The 24253-nt window shown below is 42.8% G+C and overlaps 1 protein-coding gene and 1 non-coding gene across 4 annotated transcripts in view; both read left to right on the top strand.

Moving 5' to 3' along the window:
- Dcaf5 (DDB1 and CUL4 associated factor 5) overlaps positions 1 to 24253 on the top strand; it is an 89244-nt gene that overhangs the window by 34758 nt on the left and 30233 nt on the right. For all 3 annotated transcript variants that reach the window (XM_032908028.1, XM_032908029.1, XM_032908030.1), the window contains exon 6: positions 17302 to 17515. In XM_032908028.1, coding sequence (XP_032763919.1) covers positions 17302 to 17515 — 214 coding nt within the window. The remainder of the gene's footprint in view (positions 1 to 17301; positions 17516 to 24253) is intronic.
- On the top strand, positions 2935 to 3073 carry LOC116906482. The gene has a single exon (XR_004388725.1).

Below are 24253 nucleotides of genomic sequence, written 5' to 3'. Positions count from 1 at the left end.
GATATCGGAGCTAGCCCACGGGGGTGGTGCCACCCTGTGCACGTGGTCCTGGGAAGAGGTAGCAGAAAGGTATCTTGGGAGCAATTCAGTAAGGAGCCTTCCTCTGTGGTTTTTGCTTCGGCTCCTGCTTCTAGGTTCCTCCCTGGCTTCCCTTGCTGATGGTCTGTAACCTGCAAGCGAAATAAACCCCTTTTTCCCCAAGTTGCTTTTGGTCAGTGTTTTATTCCAACAGAAAAGGAAACCATGGCACAACTAACTCTCAGAGGAAATTGCTCCTAGGACCTGGTCTGGCTCTTGAGAGCATTAGGTTAAAGTGTCTGCTCTTTGAGACCTGTGCCAATCCTACCTGAGTAGAGAACAACAAATTGTAACTTCTTGCACTGGGTACCACAGGTATTTATTTAGCTTGAAACTACTCAAAAATCAATAACTAAGTATTGAAGTAAGTATTGAACTAAGCTTGAAGTATCACCCACTCATCTCTCCTCTTCTTTTTTGACCTCTCTTAATCTGTGTTCTTCCTTTTTACTTTAGTTGCCTCTTTTTCCCCTGCCCCCTTTCTTTTCCTCCTTCTCTTAGGTAGGTCAAGCAGTTTGGCCACATAATTGTGATTAATTAATACTTGCTTCATCTGTCTCTATTCATTTTTCTTCTTTTAATTTCCACTGTTTTCTTTCTTTTGTTCTCCCAGGAACAGGTTTAATGTGTTTTCTTTTGTATCACTTGATAATTTAGAGTCTTAATTTTAGTTTAGCTAAACAATTTTTGCCATATTGCGCCTGTAGGTTCCTCATACTATTATGAAATGTTAGAGCCTGGTGTCAGCATCAAAGCTTTTGATATTTGTTACAATTTGAAAGAATGAGGCTCCTGTAACCTTGACCTCAGTGTACAAGACTATCAGTAGACAAAGAATTTGAGATAGGATCTTTCTATGTTGCTCTGGCTGCCTGGAATCCACAATATGACCAGAGAGCTGCGTGCCTCTGCCTCCATTTTCTAAATGCTAGAATCAGGGGCATATCAGCATGCCCAACCTTGTCAGATTTCATTTCATTTCTTCCTTCCTTCCTAAAAGTTTATTATTTATTTATGTGTATCTGTCTGTGTCTGAGTGAGGACAGAGGGATATCAGATCCCCTGAAGCTGGAGGTACAGGCAGCTGTGAGCTTCCAGATGTGGGTGCTGGGAATCGAACTTAGGTCCTCTGGAAGAACAGTATGTGCCATTAACCACTGAACCATCTCTCCAGGCCCAAGACAGATTACTTAAATAGCAGTTAGACACCTCTGGTCCCCTTAAGCACTTGAGCCCACATGCACACACTCACTGTTACTTACTTTTTTCCCCAAAAGACCTCTAAAAGTACTATACATAAAAGAAAAGCATTAATAAGGCCTAGTGGTGTGGTGCATACCTTTAATCCTAGCACTCAGGAGGTAGAGGTGGTCAGATATCTGAGTTCAAGGGCAGCCTAGTCTATAGAATTCAGGACAACCAGGGCTACACTGAGAGACCCTGTCTCAAAAATGCAAAACAGAAAAAAGAAAAATATTACTAAACTAGATTTCATTAATGTTAAAGACAGCATCATCTGTGAAAAGATAAGCCAAGGACAGGCACTATATAATACATATATTTAGTAAAAACTTATATCCAGAGTATATAAAAAGTATGAACCTATAAAAGATAGAATTCCGTTTTTGAGTAATTTTAATTGTTTATTCCATTTTGAATGTATATGGGTATTTTTGCCTACATGGATGTCTGCAAGCTATGTGTGTGTCTGGTGTCCCAAGAGGTCAGGAGAATGTGTAGGACTCCCTGGAAAGTGGGGTTACAAATAGTTGTAAGCTGTGAGTGCTGATAAGTTGTGGGTGCTGGGGAGCTAACCCAGGACCTCTGGACAAGCAACCAGTGTTGTTAATCACTGAGCTAGCCCACCAGTTCTTGAGTTCCATTCTTTAAAGCCAACAGTAATGCTTTATCAAGTAAGGTAACCAAACAGACAGTAGTTTTGAAAGTTTAAAATTTCTGGCTCACAACTGTAACCCCAGGACATGAGAGGTGGAAGCATAGAGGATCAGGAATTAAAGGTCATCTTTATCTGAACAGCAAGTTCAAGGCCAGCCCAAAGTTAATGAGACTATAAAAAAAGGAAGGAAGAAAAGTTAAAGGTTAAAGCTTTTCAACTTCATTACGCACGAGTTAACTGACAATGATTGGGATTATTACAGTGGAAAACGACTGGTAGTGTTGGCCGGGCTGTGAAACTAAGGACCCATCATACTTTAGACAGCTCTAAGTAGGTACTACTTACAGACAGTATCTCTTAAGGCTAAACATATGGCCTCGCAACCTCACTCTTAGATCTCCCTAAGAATGTGTGCTTCCACTGCGGATAAATACAGGAGTATCCCAGATGCCTTATTTATCGTAGTCAAAAGCTGAAACAAGCCTAAATGTCTACTAAAGGAAAGTGGGTAAGCAGAGTGTGCAATAGCCATATAATAAAACCCTGGGTAACTACGAAAGAGCACCTGGTGATACTCACAACATGTAGATGTGGGTGAGCCTCATGGTTATAGTTTTGAGTGAAAGAAGACTGCTACAAAGGAACCTGTCCTCTGTGATTCCATTTGTGTGGAATCTAAGGACAGGTGGATTATAGGTGTTAGAATAGTGGTATCCCAGAGTAGGACATTGACTGAACTTGAAGTCGTATCTTGATCTGGGTGTGGTTCATTGGTGTATACTTATGAAATAACATATTTAACTATGTACATGTAGAGTTAATGCATAGTACTAGGTCATGTTAACTGTTGTGTGTGGTGCTTGAGGACCAACCAGGGCATCACACTGCATAAACACGCTACCAACGAGGTACATCCCTAGCTTATCTAGGAATAATAAGTTTGACCAAAAAGAATTCAAACTGGAAGCTGCAAAACCAACCATGTAGACAAAGGAGAAAATGCCTTTGTCTGCAGAAGGCAGCGGTCCTACATGAATATGGAGGTCTCTGTCTGACTTAGAATAGTTGGCTAAGTCTGATCGTTCACCTCCATACAACTTTTAGACTGTCACTCTACTTACTGTTTTTCCTTATTATTTTGTTCAGTATCTGCTGATTAAGTGTAACGTATTACAAAAAACAAACAAAAAGGAAATGAAGCTACTACTGTTAAAAAAAAAAAAAGAGAAAAAAATCCAAGACTACTATTACTTCATTGAGTGTTTACCTTATTCCTGGTGAGTCCAGTGCTTGTAATGACCTTGTTAACTGTAGAGAGCTGACTTGAAGGGAAAAGAGAGAACAGGATTAGGAGAACCCAGAAGCTTAAATCTACAGCAGAAAAACAGGCCTCCTCGTCAATTAGCTCTAGTCAGAAGCTAGCTAGTTAGCTCCTCTTCCTCTTTCTACCCTCTCTTTTCTACTCCTTCTTTCTTTCCTTCTCATATTTTCTTTGTATTTTGTAACAGGTATCACTGTGGAGCCCAAGATAGCCTTAATACCTGGCATTCCTCCTGTGCCGTCCTTCCCAGTGCTCACTACAAGAGTGAGCCCCATACCTGGCTCAGCTAGTCTGTCTCTCTTCCCCTCTCATCCTTACCAGGCAATACTACATGTGTTCCACCTACTGACACACTTGGCGCCTGCTTTCTCCCCAGTGAGCCGTTCCAGTCTTTGTTACTTTTATTGATGCTGTTCTCACTCTTACAGTTTTTCTGGGTGAAATCCTAAAGTCCTGCCTGGCCCCTCGAGCCCAGCAGCCTCTCTCCATCTTACAGCCATTACCTTCCTCCCACAGCTGTGGTCCACTGGCAAGATCTTCACTCGGCATTTTGTGTTTAGAGCAGATCCCTAAACATGTTCTGCTGTTTTCTAGCTTGCTTGGGTTATCTTTGTTCATATTCATATACTCGGAACATATATTGTGTAGGATGATATAAAATTATAAATAATTTTTGAATGAATAATCTTATTTTACTAGATTAAAAAAAAGAACTGCTTAAGCAGTTTGTCCTTCTGCACAGTCTTTCTTCCTAGATACTCTTCTCCTAAATATAAACAAACAGATGATAATTTGTACTCTTTTTCTTTTTGATTTATTTAAAATTTTGTTTTATGTTTATGGGTATTTTGTGTGCATGTGCATCATGTAAAACCAATTGCTGTCCTTTCCCAGGTGCAAGGATTGCTACCCAGAAAGAAGCATATTAACCTGCTACAGTTCTTGATTTTTTTTTTCTGAATTTTAAAGGACAGGACTCTTTTATGCATCTTTAATCTCTAGTGTGTAGCATAGAACTTGATATTAATGGAACTTAGTGAATGTTGAATGAGCCCAGAGAACTACTCAAACCTAAATAGTTTGTTTTTAGTGATCTTTTTAGGATGTGCGTAGGATTAAGACTACGTAGTCTAATCTTGTTTCAACCTCTCCAGCGTAGCAGTGTGTACATTTGAAGTGTAATAACAGAGACCTTAGCGGGAGGTACACATATTCTTATTGGACTTTGAGTGTAAGAGACAAGGCCAGGTATTCTTGTAAAGTTGCTTTCTAGTTTTAAGGCACAAGGTGGCACTGTGAAATCAGTTGCTTATTGGTGGACTCCAGGCTCACATGTCCTCTAGACCTCATGATTATCAAACATCAGGTTGCTTGGTTTAAGTGCTCTTTAATGAAATTTATACCCAGAGATTGAACTGTTGGTCTAGAGCTGTGGTTCTCATCCTTTCTAATGCTGTGACCCTTTAATTCAGTTCCTCATGCTATGCTGACCCCAACCATAAGATTATTTTCATTGCTACTTCACAACTGCAGTTTTGTTACTGTTGTGAATCATAATGTAAATGTTTTTGGAGATAGAGGTTTACCAAAGGGTAAACCCACAGGTTAAGAACCAGTGGTTTGTTCTCGCTCTTGCTTTTACCCTCTTCCCCCTCTGTCCCTTCTCTCTCCATTCCCCTCCCCGCTTCTCTCCACGTGCTCATGGCCGGCCTCTACTCCTCTCCTTCTCTTCTCTTCTCTTCTCTTCTCTTCTCTTCTCTCCTCTCCTCTCCTCTCCTCTCCTCTCCTCTCCTCCTTCTTCTCCTCTTCTCTCTTACTCTCTCGCTCTCTCGCTGTGCCCTACTATCCTCTTAACGCCCTCCCCATGCCTTGAATAAACTATTCTGTACTATACCATCCTGTGACTGGTCCCTCTGGGGAAAGGGATGCCTCAGCGTGGACTCACAGAGGCACCCCCTTTCCCCAGACCTCTTTAGAACATATCCTGACTCTCCTCTCCCCCTATCTTTTAAAACAGCATTGGTGCTAAAACCAGGGACTGGGACATATCCTCTCTTTATCTTTTTATAAACACATCAGCATGTGCCCCTCCCCAAAGATAAATAAATAAATCAGATTTTAAATGGGAAAAAAAAACCAGTGGTTTTAAGTAAATATTCTGTAAGCAATTTTAGCAACTTGGCTTTTCTCCTACAGTGGAAGGTGCCTAGAGAGGTTGGATTTGCTTCTAAGTTGGCAGACCTATGGTCTATGGACAGCACTGTGAAGCAGGTTTCTCGTCCTCTGCCTCCATGGGCTCCAGGGACCCAGCTCAGACTTTCAGGCTCACCCAGCAGTACTTGCTCCCTATAGTGTCTATCTTTTTAAAGACTTACTTTACGTGTGTGAGTGTCTTGCATGACTGGTGCTGGCTCTGGTGGAGGCCAGGAGAGGACATCAGATCCTCTGGAACTAGAGTTTTGTGTCCTCATTTATGGTGTTTGTGAGCCACCTTGTGGGTATTGGAGACTGAACCCAGGTCCTCAGCAAGAGCCACGCATACTCCTCGGCACTAAGCACCTCTCCAGTCCCTCCTCACTTTTGTGTATTTGTGGGGGGATGTTTTGTTTTGCTTGAGACAAGATTTTATTTTTTATTCACTGGAATTGAATTTTATGTAGCTCAGACTGGCTTTTTTTTTTTTTTTTGTTCTTTTTTTCGGAGCTGGGGACCGGACCCAGGGCCTTGCGCTTCCTAGGCAAGCGCTCTACCACTGAGCTAAATCCCCAACCCCCAGACTGGCCTTGAACTTGTGATCTTCCTGCTTAATTTTTGAGTGTTAGTATTTTAAGCCTTCACCACAGTACTTCCCCAAAGCCTCTCCCTTTGAACTTACTGGGCAGGCAAGTGTCAGGAGCTGTGTAAACCTTTTTAAACAGGGTCTCAACTTGATGTGCCAGGGTTGGGGGATACCAGGGAGTGCCCCCACCCTCTCAGAGAAGAAGGGGAAGGGGCAGGAGGAAGGATTGTGGGAGGGGTAACCAGGAAGGGGACATCAGTGAGCAAGATGTAAAGTGAGTATAAATGAAGGGGGAGAGAGAGAGAGAGAGAGAGAGAGAGAGAGAGAGAGAGAGAGAGAGAGAGAGAGAGAGAGAGAAAAGAAAGAAAAGGGGGGTCTCACTCTGTAGCATTGGCTGCCCTGGGACTCACCATGTAGTCCCAGATGACTTTAGACTGGTAGAAATGGGCCTGCTTCTGCCTTCCCAGTGCTGGGATGAAAAGTATGGCACCTTGTCTAGTTTAGGATTTTAAAAATTTTTATTTTTATAGTCTAAGTGAAGACTTTTGTAACTGCTACTCCTGGTCTTTTAGATAGTACATTCAAACCACTGTTTATTCCTGGGTTCTGTTCCCAGCACACACGTGATAACTTATAAACCAACCATTTGTAACTCAGTCCCAAGAGATCTGCCTTCTACCTCTGACATTGCACACAATGGGCACAGACACAGAAGCAGGCAAAACAGTCATAACCCTAAAATTAATAAAATTTTAAAAATTAAAACAAAAATATGGTAGGAAGGAACTTTAGTAGCAAGTTCTTTTATTAATCTAGTACAGCCTGAAATCAACTGGTCATACAGAATTTGTTAAATACTAAAGCAAGTAAAATAGAAAGTTAATACATTGCATATAATGGTGATCTGTGTACATAAATGTGGATGTGCTGGGAAGCTGCATAAAATGCATTTATTACAAAGATATAAAAATATCTGGAAACCATGGTGCAGCAGTCACTGTTAGCCAAAGCAACTGGCTTTTCAAGATCTTTCTTGAGAGCGGCTTCTGTATGAAGCACATCTCCTCCTGCATCATCTGTCTCATTAGCCATACTCTGACCTCTCTGCCTTTCATTTTCAGGGTTTTCTCCCTAAAAGTTCTCACAGGCTATCAAATTGTGAATATTGTTTCCTGATCCTTTCCTGCTTGGGATCTTTCAGGCTCCTCCCCCTCTTGTTTCTTTCCTATGTTCCGTGGTCTTGTCATCCAGTGCTGTGTGCACATCTGACTCTCCACCTTCAGATCTTCCTACCCACTCCTGTACTATACCATCCCTGTTGCTAGTAGCAACTTCCATCTCAACCCTTCTCCCTTCCCCCTCCTCTCCCCCTCCCCACCATTACCCACTGACTGGTCTTTTCCTAGCTTTTACCCTGCAGTCAGGGCTGATGCTGTGTGGAGCAGATTACACACCTGGTCTCTGTTTCACAAAGCTTATGCTAAAGCAGAGTAAAGATATCTGTTTTTAGACAGAATCTCATCTTGTACACCAAGCTGGCCTCAACTTCTTAGTAATCCCCCCTTCTTCAGCCAATCCTGAGTGCTGGGATTAAAGGCATGCACAGCCATGCCCTGTGTGGGTATTTTGAAAGTTGCTTCTTTGGTTTGTGTGCTGCTGCTGCTTTCTTTTTCTTTTTTCTTTTTCTTTTTCTTTTTTTTTTTTTTTTTTTTTGGTGAGACTGTATGGTCTCAAACTTGTGATCATCCTGCCATAACTCCCCCATTCCCCACCAAGTGATAGTATCACAGGTGTTTGCCAGAACACCCAGTGGGGTTTTGAATAAAACAAGACACTTGAAGAACTCAGTGGGTCCCTGATGTCATGGGAAAGTCATAACTAATCTAGAAGAAGTCTTTTACGGCACTACCTCTTAATTTCTTAAGGGTTTTAGGATCTTTGGACTCCAAAATTAAAAATAAACTGGGATCTAGAATACTTCCAGTCAGGGAAGTTCCTTTTCTATAAATAAAGATTAGAAATGACTTCGATGCCCACCATCCATGTTTTCCTCATAGATGGGCTAAGTGTTCCATTTGATTATGCAAAGATATCTTTGCCAGAACTTTAATTCCTTCAGTAAAATTTGAATTTCTTGATGTCCTAGATATTAAATACTAAATATCTAGGTACTCTAGATATTTAAGTTCTAGATGTTTCGAGGTCTATCAAACTCCTAATGAATCATCTTCAGGGGACAGTAAATTTGTTCAGCCATAGACCGTAGTTTATTTTCTCAGGCTAGTTGTTCAGAAGGTCTGACCCCCTCAGGGTGGTTTCATTCTCGGGAATAAGGCTCAGACTATTTTGGAAAAACAAAAGCATCTTGTGGCCAGAAGCTTGATATTGGGTCTAGGGATATAAGGCCAGTATGGGAAGCACAGTGAGACGTACACAGTCTGGAAATGAAGAGAGAGACGAGGGGAAGGGGAAAGAGCCATCTTTTGTGGAGATGGGGCAAACAGAAGAAGGGGAAATGAGAGGTTCTTTCCCTCCACCTCATCCAAAACAAATATTTTGGCATTCATTGAACTGTTAAACACAGTAAAATAGTTAGAGCTATTTCTAGCATCTTTTAGTATTCTATATATTAATTAGAGATTACAATGCTTCAGGTTCCACATTGGTCATTCTAAAGCAGAAACTGATGTGGAGAGATTTTCTTACTGTGACTGGCTTCAATTTTGCCTGTGCTTGCAATCAGAACAAACTCTGGTGTCTGAGTTGGAATAGTAAGCAGTACCTTGACCCAGACATTAACATTGTGGAGAAATTTGTGCCAGTGTGTACTGGAAATCTTGCTAACAACATCAGGCAGCTTTCAATAAGTTACATAGTCGTGGATTTATGGTAATGTATTTCGAAGGGTCTACGCTTGGCAGTTTTGTCAGTTTCCCTCTGTGGTAGTTTGAACAAGAATTCCCCCATAGGCTCAGATTTCAGTGCCACCAGGGAGTGGTACTGTTTGAAAGGAATAGGAGGCACGGCTTTGTTGGATGAAGCACATCACTGGAAGTGGGCTCTGGGGTTCCCAATGCAGTCCCACTGGCTATCTCTCTTCCTGCTGCCTGTGGACCCAGATGTAGAACCCTCAGCTCCTTCTCCAGTACCATATCTGCTGGCATGCTGCCGGGCTTCCTGCCATGCTCCCTGCCATGGTGACAGTGGACTACACCTCAGAAACTTTTAAGCCAGCCCCAGTTAAATGCTTTCCTTTCTAAGAGTCATCATGTGTCTCTTTACAGCAGTAGACCACTGAGACACCCATATTGATCTGGACATGACATTCCCAGTCACTTCCTTGGCCTGTTTCTTTTCTCTACCTTGCCTAAGTGTCTTTATCCTACTAGAGCAGTAAAGAGCTCCGTACTTTCTTCCTGTACCTTAAACAACAACAAGGAGCACACCAAGTCCTGGAGTGCACTGTCAGGCTCAGGCTGCTCCACCTGCCGTCCTGCCTGTGGTCTCAGGTCTTTTGCTGCTGGTCTTTACATCACTTCCTATGTGCTCTTGTTACATTGTGCAGCAAGTCACTGGTTGAAAATGTTTTGAAAATAACCTTCTGTTGTTCTTTTAGGGATGTTTTTACTTGACTCATTGTAGTGTGCTGACCAGAGCTTCAGGTGCCGCTCAGATTTAGGTGTGCAATGGCAGGCATTACTGTGAACGGCAGAGACAGTGTCATCTTTGTCCTCAGTGTTCTGAGCCAAGTGGTGCTGATGAACACCTTTAATCTCGGCACTCAGCACTCCAGAGGCAGAGCCAGAGGCAGAGGCAGATGCAGGGCAGAAGCAGGCAAATTTCTCTGAGTTCAAGGCCAGACTTGTCTTCATAGTAAATTCCAGTATAGCCAGGACTACATAGAGAAGACCTCTCTCAAAAGTAATAAAAAACGGGTTTTATGAGAGCAAGTCAGGATAGAAAAATAACATTCTTTTATAAAATCACTCAGTTCTTATAGAGGAATGAAAATGTTCTTTTTCAGGGAATGTGTTGAGGAAGGAGGGTGGGAGAAACAGACATTGCAGGTACTGTTGGGACAGTGATACCTCAGAAGCAGTTTTCTGGCAATAGACAAGAGGCTGGAAACTTTTCCACGCTGCTTGATTGGCATTTCATTGAGACTGTAACCTTTCTCCACCTTGCTCATCCCCTTTCCATAATGGAATTGCGTTTCTGAGAAGTCTCCGGTAAAAATGTTTGTTCTTTGACAACTTCATATGTGTATATAATATATTCTGATCATATTCAGCCCCTCATTGTCCTGTCTTATCCCTCCCACTGCCACTCAACCTTTCACCCCAGCAAGTCTCCTGCCTTTTCCTTCCTTCCTTCCTTCCTTCCTTCCTTCCTTCCTTCTTTCCTTCCATTTTGGTTTTTTTTTCCTTTTTTTCTTTCTTTCTTTGGACAGGGTCTCGCTATAGAACCCTAGATGTCCTAGAGCTGTCCATAGCTAGCCTCACAGAGATTCTGTCTCTGCCTGAGTGCTGGGATTAAAGTCACGTGTTTCATTAAAGTTGCTTGCATGAGTGTGGGTGTTGGCTCATGAGGGTGTCAGAGCAGCTCACTACTAGTTGCTATACTACTAAAGAAAAGGCTCCTTCTCCCAGTAACCAGTAACTGCAGTAGCTCCTCCACCAGGGTGGAGCTCGTGATGGAATGTTGACATGCTGTCGGGGTACAGTGGCCGTGCCATGTTCCATAGAGCACTTGAAAACACTCCTATGTTATTCTCCTCACCTCTTCACAGTGTCCCCCAAGCCCTGCAGGAGTGGAAGGCATGTCCTGTTCAGGCTAAACACCCAGTCATTTCTCTCTGCATTTTAATTCAGTTAGGAGTCTCACATTAACTGCTACCCACTGTACAGTGATTCTCTGACCAAGGCTGAGAGCAGGGCTCACCTGTGGGTATAAATATTTAGAGCTGTCCCAATGGCTCAGTGGGTAAAGTCACTTGTCACAAAGCCTAATGATCTGAACAACCCTGGACCCAGGTGGTTCGAGGAAAACTGATCCCCACATTTAAGCACCCATACATAGACACACATACATACACAGAAGAAAGAGAAAGTGTAACACTCATGGATATTTAAAAGGCCATTTAACAACATGTACATTAAGCAAGCAATAGTAATGTGTTCTTCCCTAGAGTCTATGATCTTCCCAGCCATGATCCTTTAACCAGATTACAGTACGAGGAGTAGGTACTGCCTGTGAGCGTGGTCAGTCAATGAGAGTGTGGTCAGTCACCTCCATAACAGGTCCCTATTGCACCAGAGGCATGTCTTGCCTGGGAGCTGGTACTTTGGCATAGCATGCAGGGCTCCCTGCAGGTAAGATATTTTGATGGTGTTTCTCCCCTGGCAGCCTGCCCAGCACCTTTCAGCACTATGCAAGCGAGCGTTTCCATTCAAAGCTTGACTTCTCTGTATTGCACCCAAGCTTTGTAGGGTCTTCAGCAACAGGCCCTCACCATATAGTTCTAGTAGGCAACCAAGAGCAATGGTGACAGCATGTATTCTTTAGGGTGGGGTCCTTTGGGGTCTCCCAGTCAATGACTAAGGAAGCATCCCATAACCTGGCAATGGATTTTCATTTAGTGATCTAGAAGCAGCATCATTCAAACCTTTTTTCCTTTAATTACAAAGTAAGCTAATTTATTACATCTATTTATGTATACATGGATGAATGGGTATATGGCATGGTGTGTGTCATATGTGGTGTCATAGGATAACTTGTGGGAGTCTTAGGGTGGATCGAGGGTTACCAGGTCACTTGCTGAACCATCTCTCTAGATCTCCATACAGCTTTTTCAAATGTCCTTGGTTTTGGGTAACTTTCTCCTTACCATGTCCTCTCCTCTGCCCCTCATCCCCACATAAACCTTTGTACACCCAAAATGTCCCCTGTACTCTTATCCCTGAGCCCTCTGCCACCACTACTACCCCTGCACACCCTGCCGGACGCCTCGCTGACCCCATTAGGAGCTGGTTTTAGCTTCCTGGCCTTTATAGAAATTCCAAATTAAACACACAAATCTAAAAATTCAAAGCTAGGATTATGTTCTAGTGAACATATGGGGAGGGGGCTGGGTTATGACATTCAGAATAATAATATTTTTCTTTGTTTTTTAAAGATTTATTTATTTATTTCATGTATGTGAGTACACTTTCGCTATCTTCAGACACACCAGAAGAGGGCATCAGATCCAATTACAGAAGGTTGTGAGTCACCATGTGGTTGCTGGGATTTGAACTCAGGACCTCTGGAAGAGCAGTCAGTGCTCTTAACTGCTGAGCCATCTCTCCAGCCCAGAATAACATTTTCTAATTCCATACATTTTCTTGCAAATTTCATAACTTCAGTTGTCTTTACAAATAAGAATGAATAAAATTTTCTGGTGTACAGGTACCACACTTTTATTATCCATCAGTTGATAGACATCCGGACTGACTCCGCTTCCCAGTTACTCTGAACAGAGCCGCAGTGAACGTGGGTGTGTGTATTTCAGTGTAGAGTCCTTTGGAAACGGAGCCAAGAGTGGCAAAGCCGAGTCCTGTGGAAACCTACATTTTAAAATGTTCTAGATCACCTTTACTCCAAGCACTGTGGAGGCAGAGGCAGGTGGGTCTCAATGAATTTGAGGTCAGCTTAGTCTACAGCATAGATTACAGGACAATCAGGACTCTGTAGAGAAATGTTTCACAACAAACAAAAAATTTTTCAATAAAAAAATATCCTCCCTCTATCTGCTAACCTTCGAATAGTATCTTTTTGAGTTTTGGAATTATAGGTATACACCATTACGCTTGGTCTCTGGATGACTTTGTGTGGGGGTGGGGGGTGTGGATTTGTACACTGAGGCCAGAAGAAGACACTAAATCCCCTGGAGCAAAAGTTGCAGGTGGTTGTGCGTCACCCAACCTGTGTGGTGAGAACCAAACTCAGGCCCTCTGGAAGAGTAGTGCATGCTCTTAACCACTGAGCCATCATTTTAGAACTGAAATGTAGAATCTTTAACATTACCATATCCTGACTATGAAGACAAATAGTTTTTTTTGTTGTTGTTGTTGTTGTTGTTGTTTTTCTTTCTTTTTTTCGGAGCTGGGGTTGTACTGAACCCAGGGCCTCGCGCTCGCTAGGCAAGCGCTCTACCGCTGAGCTAAATCCCCAACCCGACAAATAGTTTTTAAGCCTTTTCTCCTGACAAAAATCTGTCGTTCCTATTCCATTCTCCTGGAAGGGGTCCTGTTTTGTCACTCCTAACTACAGCAGATTCTTGTGTACTCTTCTTGGTTGAGAGATTAGTGTTCCTACCCACAAATGCGGGAGGAAGAAACATTACTGGAGCCACACTCCTGCATTCTAACCAAATTACAAATGGCAAGTCAAAGATCTTGGGTAGGGATGGAATAGACCCACCGGCCAGTGCTGGGCAGGGTCCTCTTCAGGCCTGACTGAAATGGACAAAGAGGATAGCTATTAACTGGTGAGAAGGGAGTTTGGCAGAGGCCCACTTCCTGTCAGGGACTTGAGCTGATGTAAACCCTGCTGCTGTGCTGGCTGTGCCAGCCAAGTTTGTTTCTGTTGAGTCTTGTTCCACCCCTCACCCACCCTCAGTTCCACAGATGCTGGCTTATTTGCAAGCTCCTTGCTGACTGTAGATTGAAAGCCTCTCATTGTTTTTGAACTCAGTGTTTAGATAACACTGCATGCCTGTGGCAGCCAGGGCACCCTATAAAGGAAATGCCTGGGCTCCAACAGCCCAGTCCTTTCCTTCTCTGTGTATGAGTGAGTGAGTGTGACATTATAAGATCATGTATTTCTTTGCAGAGTTTATCACTTGGGGACTTGGGATTCTAGTCTTCTCCTTGGTACTTGGAGTTCTGGGAATGGTTTTTGTCTTTGCTCTCTTCCATCCATTCCACCCAGGAGGATTGCAAGCTGTTTTATCCAGACCTTGTTTCTGCACACAGCCACAGTTCCACAGCATTCCTCCCTTGGTGAGAAGATTGCTTGGGGAGGGTGCAGAAGGCATGGCTGCGGCTGGTGTTGGCAGGTTGTGTTTATGACTGTGCCAGGTTGGCAGCCACTCCTGCATGGCCATTTTCAGGACCATTCTTCCCGTAGGTCATCTTCAGGCAAGTCAGAACCTCATCAGCAAAAGAAGTCATTTAGAAGCACACTGTGTGTCTTAGGACTTTACTGCTGTGAACTGACACCATGACCAAGACAACTCTTATAAGGACAGCATTTCATTGGGGCTGGCTAACAGGTTCAGAGGTTCAGTCCATTATCATCAAGGAGGGAGCATGGCAGCATCCAGGCAGGTATGGTGCAGGAGGAGCTGAGAGTTCTACATCTTCACCTGAAGGCTGCTAGTGGAAGACTTGTTCCCAGGCAGCTAGGATGGAAGGTCTTAAAGCCCACACCCACATTGACACACTTTCTCCAACAGGGCCACAGATTCTAATAGTGCCACTCCCTGGGCCAAGATATGCAAACCATCACACTGTGTTACTTTAAAAATGTTATAAACAGGGCTGGAGAGATGGCTCAGGGGTTAAGAGCACTGACTGTTCTTCCAGAGGTCCTGAGTTCAATTCCCAGCAACCACATGGTGGCTCACAACCATCTGTAATGAGATCCGATGCCCTCTTCTGGTGTGTCTGAAGACAGCAACAGTGTACTCACATACATTAAATAAAATAAATCTTTAAAAAAAGTTATAAACATTATGAAACTACAGAAAAATAATGCAACAAAAACATGTAACCCCTTAGTGAAGCTATACAACTGAAACTATGTGTATTAACCAAAGTACATTTCAAAGCTAAATATAAACTTTGGGGGTTAAAAAGGAAGCAAGAGCCAGAGAGATGCTCAGCAGGTAAAGGCATTGGTCTCTGATGTTCAGCAGGTAAAGGCACTGCTCTCACCCGCTCCCACCCCCAACCCCTTGTTCTGGGATTAAAGGTGCGTGCACCAATATTTAGGTCTCTTAATTGATTTTTAGAACCTAAAATTTTTTCTCTTAAAACTATTGGAATACCCTCACCCCAACCCCCATGCCATTCCTGCCTCTCTCTCCTTCCCTTTATGTCTTCATGCTGGCCTCCCACTTGTTGCCAGGACTATAGGCACGCATTGCTACTCCCAGTCTGCTCAATGCCGGGGATGGAACCCAGGGCTTGTGGATGCTAGGCTAACATTCTACCAACTATATAACATCCCTCAGACCAAGACCGCTTCTCTATAAACGCCACAATGTCTATGTAAAACAGAACAAGTTATTAGCTTTGGTGTGGCATTCTTTTCTATGGTATCATTGACACACATAGCCTGACTTAAGTGAATCAGAGATACAAAAGAGAACAGGGTTGTGGCATGAGCAGTCATCCCTCTGTAGGATAAGGTCCAAGTAATCAAGAATTCTGTTGAGGGACTAGGGAGATGGCTCAGAGATTAAGAGCTCTTGCAAACCCTGGATTTGAGTCCCAGCATCTGTCTGATAGCTGTCATTAACCCCAGTTCCAAGAGATCCAATGCCTTCTTCTGGCCACCTGACATACATGTGGTGCACAGACATAAACATATACATACACACATACACATAAAACACACTTAATATAACTATAACATAATAAGTGAACCAAAACATACCAGTGTTTAGGAACGCTAGATAAATGAGAGTACGTGTCTCATCTTAAGCATATTTCAAAGTTCAGTATAACTTGGGATTTGAAAAGCAGAGAAGCAAGCACGAGTAAGATGGCTCAGTAGGTAAGGGCATTGCGTCCGAGCCTGACAGTTTGAGTGTCATCTCTGGAACACCAATGGCGGAACTGAGAACCAAATCCCATAAACTGTCCTCTGCTCTCCATGTGCACCATGGTTCGCGCCCCTCACCACACAAATGAATAAATTAAAAAAAAAAAAACACCTTTGTTTTAAAGTAAAAGGAGACAGGTATAACTCTTCCTATTGTGATTGGAGATGCGCCTACATTGAAGTCTTTGTTTAGTGCTACTTGTTTGATTGGCCCATATATAAAATTAAATTTTTAAAAATTTTTCTTTCATTTGTTTGGTTATTTGCTGTTTTAGCTTGTTTTTGAAACAGTCTCACTATGCAGCCTTAGCTGACTTGGCACGTCAACAGACATGGCTATAAAAAACAAATCTATAAAATACATTATATTTGATTTTATGTAAATGAGTGTTTTGCTTTGAATATGTCTTTGCACCACTTGTATGGCTGGTGTCCTTGGAGGCCAGAAGAGGGAGCCAGATCTCATGGAACTGGAGTTACAGATGATCATAAGCTGCCATGTGGGTGTTCAGTATCAAATGCAGGTCCTCTGGACGAGGAGCCTAAGGAAAGGCTGTTAACTGCTGCCCGTTTCTCCAGCCCACCAAAAACAAAACAAAACAAAACAACTAGTGTGTGTGTGTCTGTGTGTGTGTGTGTGTGTGTGTAAGGACAACTTTCAGGTATTGTGTTCTCCTTCCACCATGAAAGTCCCGAGGATTAAACTCAGGTCCAAGAGTAGTTATTTATCATATTTTATGTTTATGTATCCTGCCTAATGTATGTCTATACACTTGTATACCTGGTGACCACAGAGGCCAGAAGAGTGCATCATATCCCTGGAACTAGAGATCCTGACAATTGTGAACTGCCACGTGGGTGCTGGGAATTGAACTTGGGTCCTCTGGAAGAGCAGCCAGTACAATTAACCACTGAGCTATATCATCAGCCCCACAGCTGACATTTTAAAGAATTTATTTTAATGTAACCAAAGAGACTTGACTCTCCTCTCCTCTCCTCCTGTTTATGTTTTTGTTTGTTTCCAGGGGGCCATTCTTTTGTCTTTTGGTTTTTGTTTGTTTTTTGAGACAGGGTTCTCTGTGTATCCCTGGCTGTCCTGGAACTCACTCGGTAGACCAAGGCTAGCCTCAAACTCAGAGATGCCTGCACCATCACTGCCTGGCTTCAAGGAGCCATTGTTAGCATAACTAATACATTCTAATAGTAGATACTCGTGCCGTTTAATTTCCCTTTGGTTGGAACTCTGACTTAAGCCTTACAGGACAGGCTGGACACATGTGAAGAAGCAAATGAGTGTGTTTTGCAAGCTTTTATCCTGTCTGCCTCAGACTTGATCCCTGTGCTTTTGCCTTCCAGTTCTCTCCTGCGCTATGGTGGCAACCTGTCTCTCCAGAGCGCCATGAGCGTGCGATTCAACAGCAACGGAACCCAGCTCCTGGCACTGCGCCGCCGCCTGCCTCCTGTCCTCTACGATATCCACTCACGCCTGCCGGTGTTCCAGTTCGACAATCAGGGTTACTTCAACTCTTGCACTATGAAAAGCTGCTGTTTTGCAGGGGATCGTGACCAGGTCAGTGCCTTCACCCTCCAAATCCCCATGTCTTTGTATATTGGCTTTCAATCTCTCTTTTGTTCCACATGAAGGAGGAATTATTGAAGGGAATACTGATTCTGGTATTTTTGCCTCATGGTTGTCTTTATCCCAGTTGCCAGGGGTACATTTCTTACAGGGCATACCCTGTAAACCAAGGCTAGTTACAACATGGGTCTGAGTAACTAGCTCTGCCACATTTGTGAATGGATCCTGAGGCTCTAAGAATCTGCTATTTCGAGAAGAAAGAGGAGCTCGTGGCATATGAGGAACTATCATCTAGATTGTAGTTATCCAGCATGCCAGCAGGCACTGGGGCAGATACTGTGAGAGCAGAGCCATGTTTTAAACATACAACTGTTTTCACCTTATAGATTAATATATAATGATAATGAAACATTGAGTGCCTTTGAGTTCATTGATTATTTGACTGTTATTATGACTTTTATCCTAGTGGGAGAGTTTGTAGGCATTATAGTCTCTCTGATAAATTACTCTGGTTTTGGTCACAGTAAATAGTTTTTCTTGGTTGAAAGAGGATGCAAGTGGTTGACTCTGGCCTTGAGTCAGTCTTCAGTCTGCTCCTATCCCCCTTACAGAGTAACAGACATCTAACCTAGTGGATTAGGAAATAGATTTATGTTTGATATTTCTCTTCAGTCCTCAGGGACAAGGAAGAGAGCTAACTCATCATTGTCTTGTTGTAAGAGCACTGTGGATTTGTCGAAGTGACTCTTGAGTGCTTTGATCAATGTAGTATTTAGCTTTCTGGACAGAAGAAGCTTCTGTAACTGTAAATCAGGATTGATAATCATTTTTTTCTGCTCAACTTTTAGGGAGGTCTTGATAGGATGAAATAAGTATGGATTTATACCAGGCAGTGGTGGTGCGTGACATTAATCTTAGCAGTCAGGAGGCAGAGACAGGCAAATCTCTGAGTTTGAGGCCAGCCTGGTCTATAGAACAAGTTCCAAGATAGCCAAAAAAAAAAAAAGTTATGGACTTACAGTTAAACTAGTCAATTAAGCTTATAATTTTAAGTGTGCAAACAGTTTCAAGGGGCAAACAGTCTTACTGTCCTAGTCATAGAAAATAGTTTCTCAAAGGCGATTCATTCATAGGCCCTGACTTTCCATCGTCAAGGTTGATGCAGCATTGGCTAGTTCACAGTGATCTGTATACCTGGCAGCTTTTGACTAGTCCAGACAGGATCTTTTTGCTGCCTTTTTGTTTGTTTTGTTTGAGGTATTTCATCTCTGTATAACTGCCATGGCTGTCCTAGAACTTGCTTTGTAGACCAGGCTGGTCTTGAACTTACGGAGATCTGCCTGCCTCTGCCTCCTGAGTGCTGGATTAATGGCTCCACCATGCCTGGCCTTTTTGCTGTTTTTAAGTGATTTGTTAGGGGACTGCCCACTCTGGCCTCAAACTTGCAATCATAATGACTCAGCCTTGTAAGTGGGCAGGATCACAGCAGCTGCCACTGTACTCAGTCTGTCTTTATAGCTAACATCATTCCTGTGTCTATACTCCAGGAACTCCCGTAGCCTGGAACTCTGCTATGCAGTCTTCCTTTAGTCATAGGCTAGGTAACCCGAAAGGAATTTGGGGATTTCCATAATTGGAATAAATGAACATAGATGATCCCACCTATCTAGACGGCCTTCTAACTTTTAATTCCAAGGTGATTAGTCAGGCCCCACAAATGGATCTGGGTGTTGTGCAGAGGGCCTGCACTTACTTTTAATCTTAATTTTTACCATCCTAGGTTCACTAGATAGTTCACTGGCCTCAAAATTAAATTAATATTTTTGATAAATTATACTCAAGGAATAAAATATGAAATAATGCAGAGCCTACCTTGAGTCTTATAAGTTCTAACCACAAAGCTATCCAAGATCGTTTGAACCAATTCTTCCTTTTGAGAAATCTGAGGTTCAGAAAGGTAAAGTGGCCAAATTGCTACATGTGTGTTCCTAGCTGAGCAAGAACTACAATTCAGACTCTTAGGTGCATGACAGACTGCAAAAATAAGTGAGTTTGTCTGGTGTATACAAAAAGGAGCACTTAACTGGAAAGCCTGCCTTCTGGTAAAGTGGGATAGCGTCCACTCGGTTTCAGTTGCCATCACAGCCGAGGAGTTGCCAAGGATTCAACCTTTTTAAAAAAAAAAAAAGTAGATGTTCTTGTTTTTAATTACAGTAGCAAATTGATACTAATTGTAGATATAGAGTGAATCTGCAAACTATCTATATTCTGATACAGGCCACCTGTCTAACTCGGAAGGGTTGTTTATCTCATGTTTGGTTCCATGGTCTATCTAATTAGTGGGTAAGTGAGAACAGCCTTCCTAGCCTTATGTCTTTTAAAGTAATGAAGCAGGTGTTGGCAACAGTTACTGTGCTCCAGGTGCTTTGGTGAGCCAGTCCCCATGGCTTGATTTTCATTCAAAGCCTCCGTATAGTCCACCTTCCATGCTTTAGGATACCAAGGCATTGGTTTGTTTATCTCTAGTATATTTGAATTATCCAAATTTAACTATCTTCACCCCTAAATTAAGTGACAGTTGCATTTAGATAGCTGGATATCAATAGCAACAAAAGGTTTGAACTTGTTTTTGTTTTCTTCTTGACACAGTCTCATTATGTAGCCCAGGCTGACCATGAACTTTTGGCCTAAACTAATCCTCCAGTTTCATTTTCTTCCCTTGAGCAACAAGAGCTAGAGTTATGGGCACCTGCCCATCTGTGGACTTGATTTTCAGGAAGTCCACCTCTAGTTCCAGAGTCAGCATTCCTCCCCCAGAAGTCACCTGAGCTCCAGTTCCCTCTGGCTGCTTCACTCATCCTTACATTTTGTTTGTTCCTTCTGCAGCTAGACCAGCTCCATTCTATTTGCTAAGCTTACAGCCCCATGTACACACCAGGCAGGCAGGCAGGCAGGCAAGCAGAGGTCTTAACAGGTTAAAGAGAAGGCTGGTATTCCACCTGCTGGCTTTCTGGTACACACTCAGAAAGAAGCACTTGCCTTTTCTTCCTTCTTCCACGATTCCTTAAGTGGTTCTTGTCCCAGCCTAGGTCCAGCAGGATGCTCAAGCTTCTAAGAAGCCAGTTTTTTTCATGCTAGAAAGCAGCTTGGATACCTAGAAATGGACATTCTGATTATGTTTAAAAGCTTCTCTTTGTTAGTCTCATTTAATGCTAGTCCTGCTTCTCTCTATATCTTGCTGAAGGAGGAATAGAGAAGGAAAGAAAAATATAACCAAGTGTATCTGAAAAGGCTGATCAGCGGGGTGACTGAGCATTGGGATCTATTTCTTGTGGATTTGACAGTTGGCAAGGGCCCCCCAAAATCATGGTAATGAAATCATTTGGCCCTCCTCCAAAGAGCTGTCTTGTGAGTGAATCCATGAACCCAGCAAAGTGTCCTTAAGAGTGGCCTGCCTTAGACATGACATCACTACTCAGCCTCTGTCGATGCTGTGTGTATGAAGTAGGGTGAGTGGCAAGAATGTCCATTATAGATCTACTGCTAGTAAGCTCATGACTGAAAACAGTGATGGCACTCACCTTCAGCCCAGCGCTCAGGAGGCAAAGGAAGACAGTTCTCTGTTCCAGGCCAGCCTGGTCTACAGTATGAGCTCCAGGACAACCTGAAAAAAATGGGGTTAGGGGGAGAAGAGCTGACTCAGCACTGACTGCTCTTCCGAAAGTCTTGAGTTCAATTCCCAGCAACCACATGGTGGCTCACAGCCATCTGTAATGAGATCCAATGCCCTCTTCTGGTGTGTCTGAAGACTGTGACAGTGTACTCACATACATTAAATAAATAAATCTTTAAAGGAGGAGGAGGAGGAAGATGAAGACTACTACATGACCACAACAGGAGAACTGCCCTGTCACACTAGCTCCACTTTATATGACTCTGTTCTCCCCTGCTGACACTCCCTTGAGGACCCCACATGTAATGTGTTCTCTTTCATATGAAATAAAAATACACCTTTTCTATAGGAAAATGCTTTTGGCTAATTTTTTTCCACTTCCTTGTTCCATTTTCTTCTCTTGTATTTGAATCCATGTAGTGGTCTTTTGGGTATATAGTTGGCTGGTTTCATCCCTCTTAAAAGTGAGACCCAGAATGATTTGCAGTGGCTACTAAGTCGGTAGTGGGACTGGCCAGGATTAGCCTCACATCCTTGCCTATGACTTTTTTCATAATCATTCTGCCTCCATATTACTGAGATGGAGTGGTCCGTGTGGACCAATGAGAAAGAGTATTATTTAGGAAGTGGATTTTTAAAGGGATTTTTGTTTTATGTGTGTGCTCATGTGCACATATGTGGATGACAGCCTTCAGGCGTTCTTCTCACTTCCCCCTTGTTTGAAATAGGGCCTCCTCGATCTGTATACTTAAGACAGGAGAGTCCTCTGTTCCCACTTCCTGCTTCCCTTTAGGGGAGTACTGGGCACTAAAGGGTGACTTTTATGTGGGTTCTGGGGATTCAAACTCATGTTATCAGGCTTGTATGGCAAATGCTTTTACCCACTGAGCCATCTCCCCAGCCACTAGGGAGTGAATATTTTATATATTTGTTTATTTGTTTTGTTTTCTTAAGATAGGGTCTTACTGTGTAGCCCTGGGGACCTGGAATTCATGAAGATCCGTTTGCCTCTTGACTAAAGGCATGTGCCAGCATGGTCTGCAAGTGAATTTTAGAGGATTTGATTTAACCAGGTCTGGTGGTGTAGACCTATAGTCTTAGCTACTACAGAGACTGAGGCAGAAGCATTCCTGCATCCCCAAATAAAAAGTTTGAGGGGAACTGGGAAGGGATATAGCCCAGTGGTGGCATGCTTGCCCTCCATGTGGAAGGCCCTAAGACTCAATTCTCAGAACCAAAGGAGAAAGGTAGATTGCAGGAAACCTGTTTATTAAATCAGCTGTTTGGAATTCTTTTGAATTTGGGCCTTTTTTAAAATCTGAAAGCCATAAACACTGTCAGGAAGTACCCATAACTGGATAGTATGGTAGATGATCCTAAGGGTTTACAGGAGTCCTGGGACCTAGAGGCTCAGCTACTACGTCTTCAACAAAGAATCTTTCCTTTGGATGAGGTTCATCCTGTAGTCCATTTACTGATTGAGCTTAAGAGCTTAGAAATCTTAGAAAGCATGCTAGAGGTGGCCAGGTTAGTAACTGTTTGAAAAAGAACATGAGGTAACCTGGATTTATTCTTACATTAGGAGTAAGTGAAATTGCTGTGCTCTGGCCATGTAACATGACAGTTCTCCTTTAATGCACAACTGTAGCTGGGAGTGGGGATCTACTTGGAAATCCTGGTAGACATCAATGAAGCTGTACAGGTAATAGTGCTCCTGCTCTGCCTGCCCAGTGTTCTTCAACACATCACTCAGCCCATAGCTTTGCCTCTTTCTCATGCTTGCTTAAGCTTTGGAGAAATGGGGAAATCATCTTCTTAAGAATACTTAGTGCCAAGCAACCAGAGCTTCCAGGGACTAAGCCACTACCTAAAGACTATACATGGACTGACCCTGGACTCTGACCTCATAGGTAGCAATGAATATCCTAGTAAGAGCACCAGTGGAAGGGGAAGCCCTGGGTCCTGCTAAGACTAAACCCCCAGTGAACTAGACAGTTGGGGGGAAGGCAGAAATGGGGGGAGGGTGGGGAGGGGAACACCCATAAGGAAGGGGAGGGGGAGGGGATGTTTGCCCGGAAACCAGGAAAGGAATAACTTTTCAGAAATGTATATAAGAAATATTCAAGTTAATTAAAAAAAAAAAAAAAAGAATACTTAGGAGGTCAGACTGGAGGGATGGCTCAGTGGTTAATAAGAGCACTGCTCTTCCAGAGGTTCTAAGTTCAATTCCCAGGAACCACATGGTGGCTTGCAACCATCTGTAATGGGATCCGATGCCCTCTTCTGGTGTGTCTGAAGACAGCGACAGTGTACTCAGACATAAATAAATAAATAAATCTTTAAAAAAAAGGAATGCTTAGAGCCTTTACTTGAATAATGGATATAGTTGGAGTGAGATAATCCAGTCCCCAAATATCAGAACTGAGGCCCATAGAGAAAGACTTAAGTACTGATGCCATTTGGTTAACGGCTCTTCAGACCAAACCTGGGTTTCCAAAATGAGTTTCCACAAGTTTTCGTCTTCAAGTAAGGCAGGCTACCTGCCTCTAGCAGCTGGTGATGATTTGGACAGAGCTTTGTAACATATTTCTTCCCTACTGAGTATTTGAATATTATTGGCTGCCATTGTGGAATATTTCTTTATTAACATATTTTCCCTACTCTTACCTCATAAAGTTTGGTTATTAATAAACCAAAGAATTCCAGGAGTTGAATCGAGCTGAAATGGGAAGTGATCCAAAACAAGAATAATATAACTTTACATGTAGAACTAATATTCTTTTTTTTTTTTTAAGATTTATTCATTTATTATATGTACACTGTAGCTGTCTTCAGACACACCAGAAGAGGGCATCAGATCTCTTTACAGATGGTTGTGAGCCACCATGTGGTTGCTGGGATTTGAACTCAGGACCTCTGGAAGAGCAGTCAGTACGCTTAACCACTGAGCTATCTTTCCAGCCCTAGAACTAATATTCTTATGGGGATATGCATGTATGCTGCTGGTCTGTGTGTGGATATGCATATATGCTGCTCCTCTTGATGTGAAAATACAT

Source organism: Rattus rattus, chromosome 7, assembly GCF_011064425.1.
Source record: "Rattus rattus isolate New Zealand chromosome 7, Rrattus_CSIRO_v1, whole genome shotgun sequence".
In the NCBI taxonomy this organism is placed as follows: Eukaryota; Metazoa; Chordata; class Mammalia; order Rodentia; family Muridae; genus Rattus; species Rattus rattus.
The sequence above is the reverse complement of the archived record's forward strand: the minus strand, read 5'-3'. Positions and strand labels throughout refer to the sequence as shown.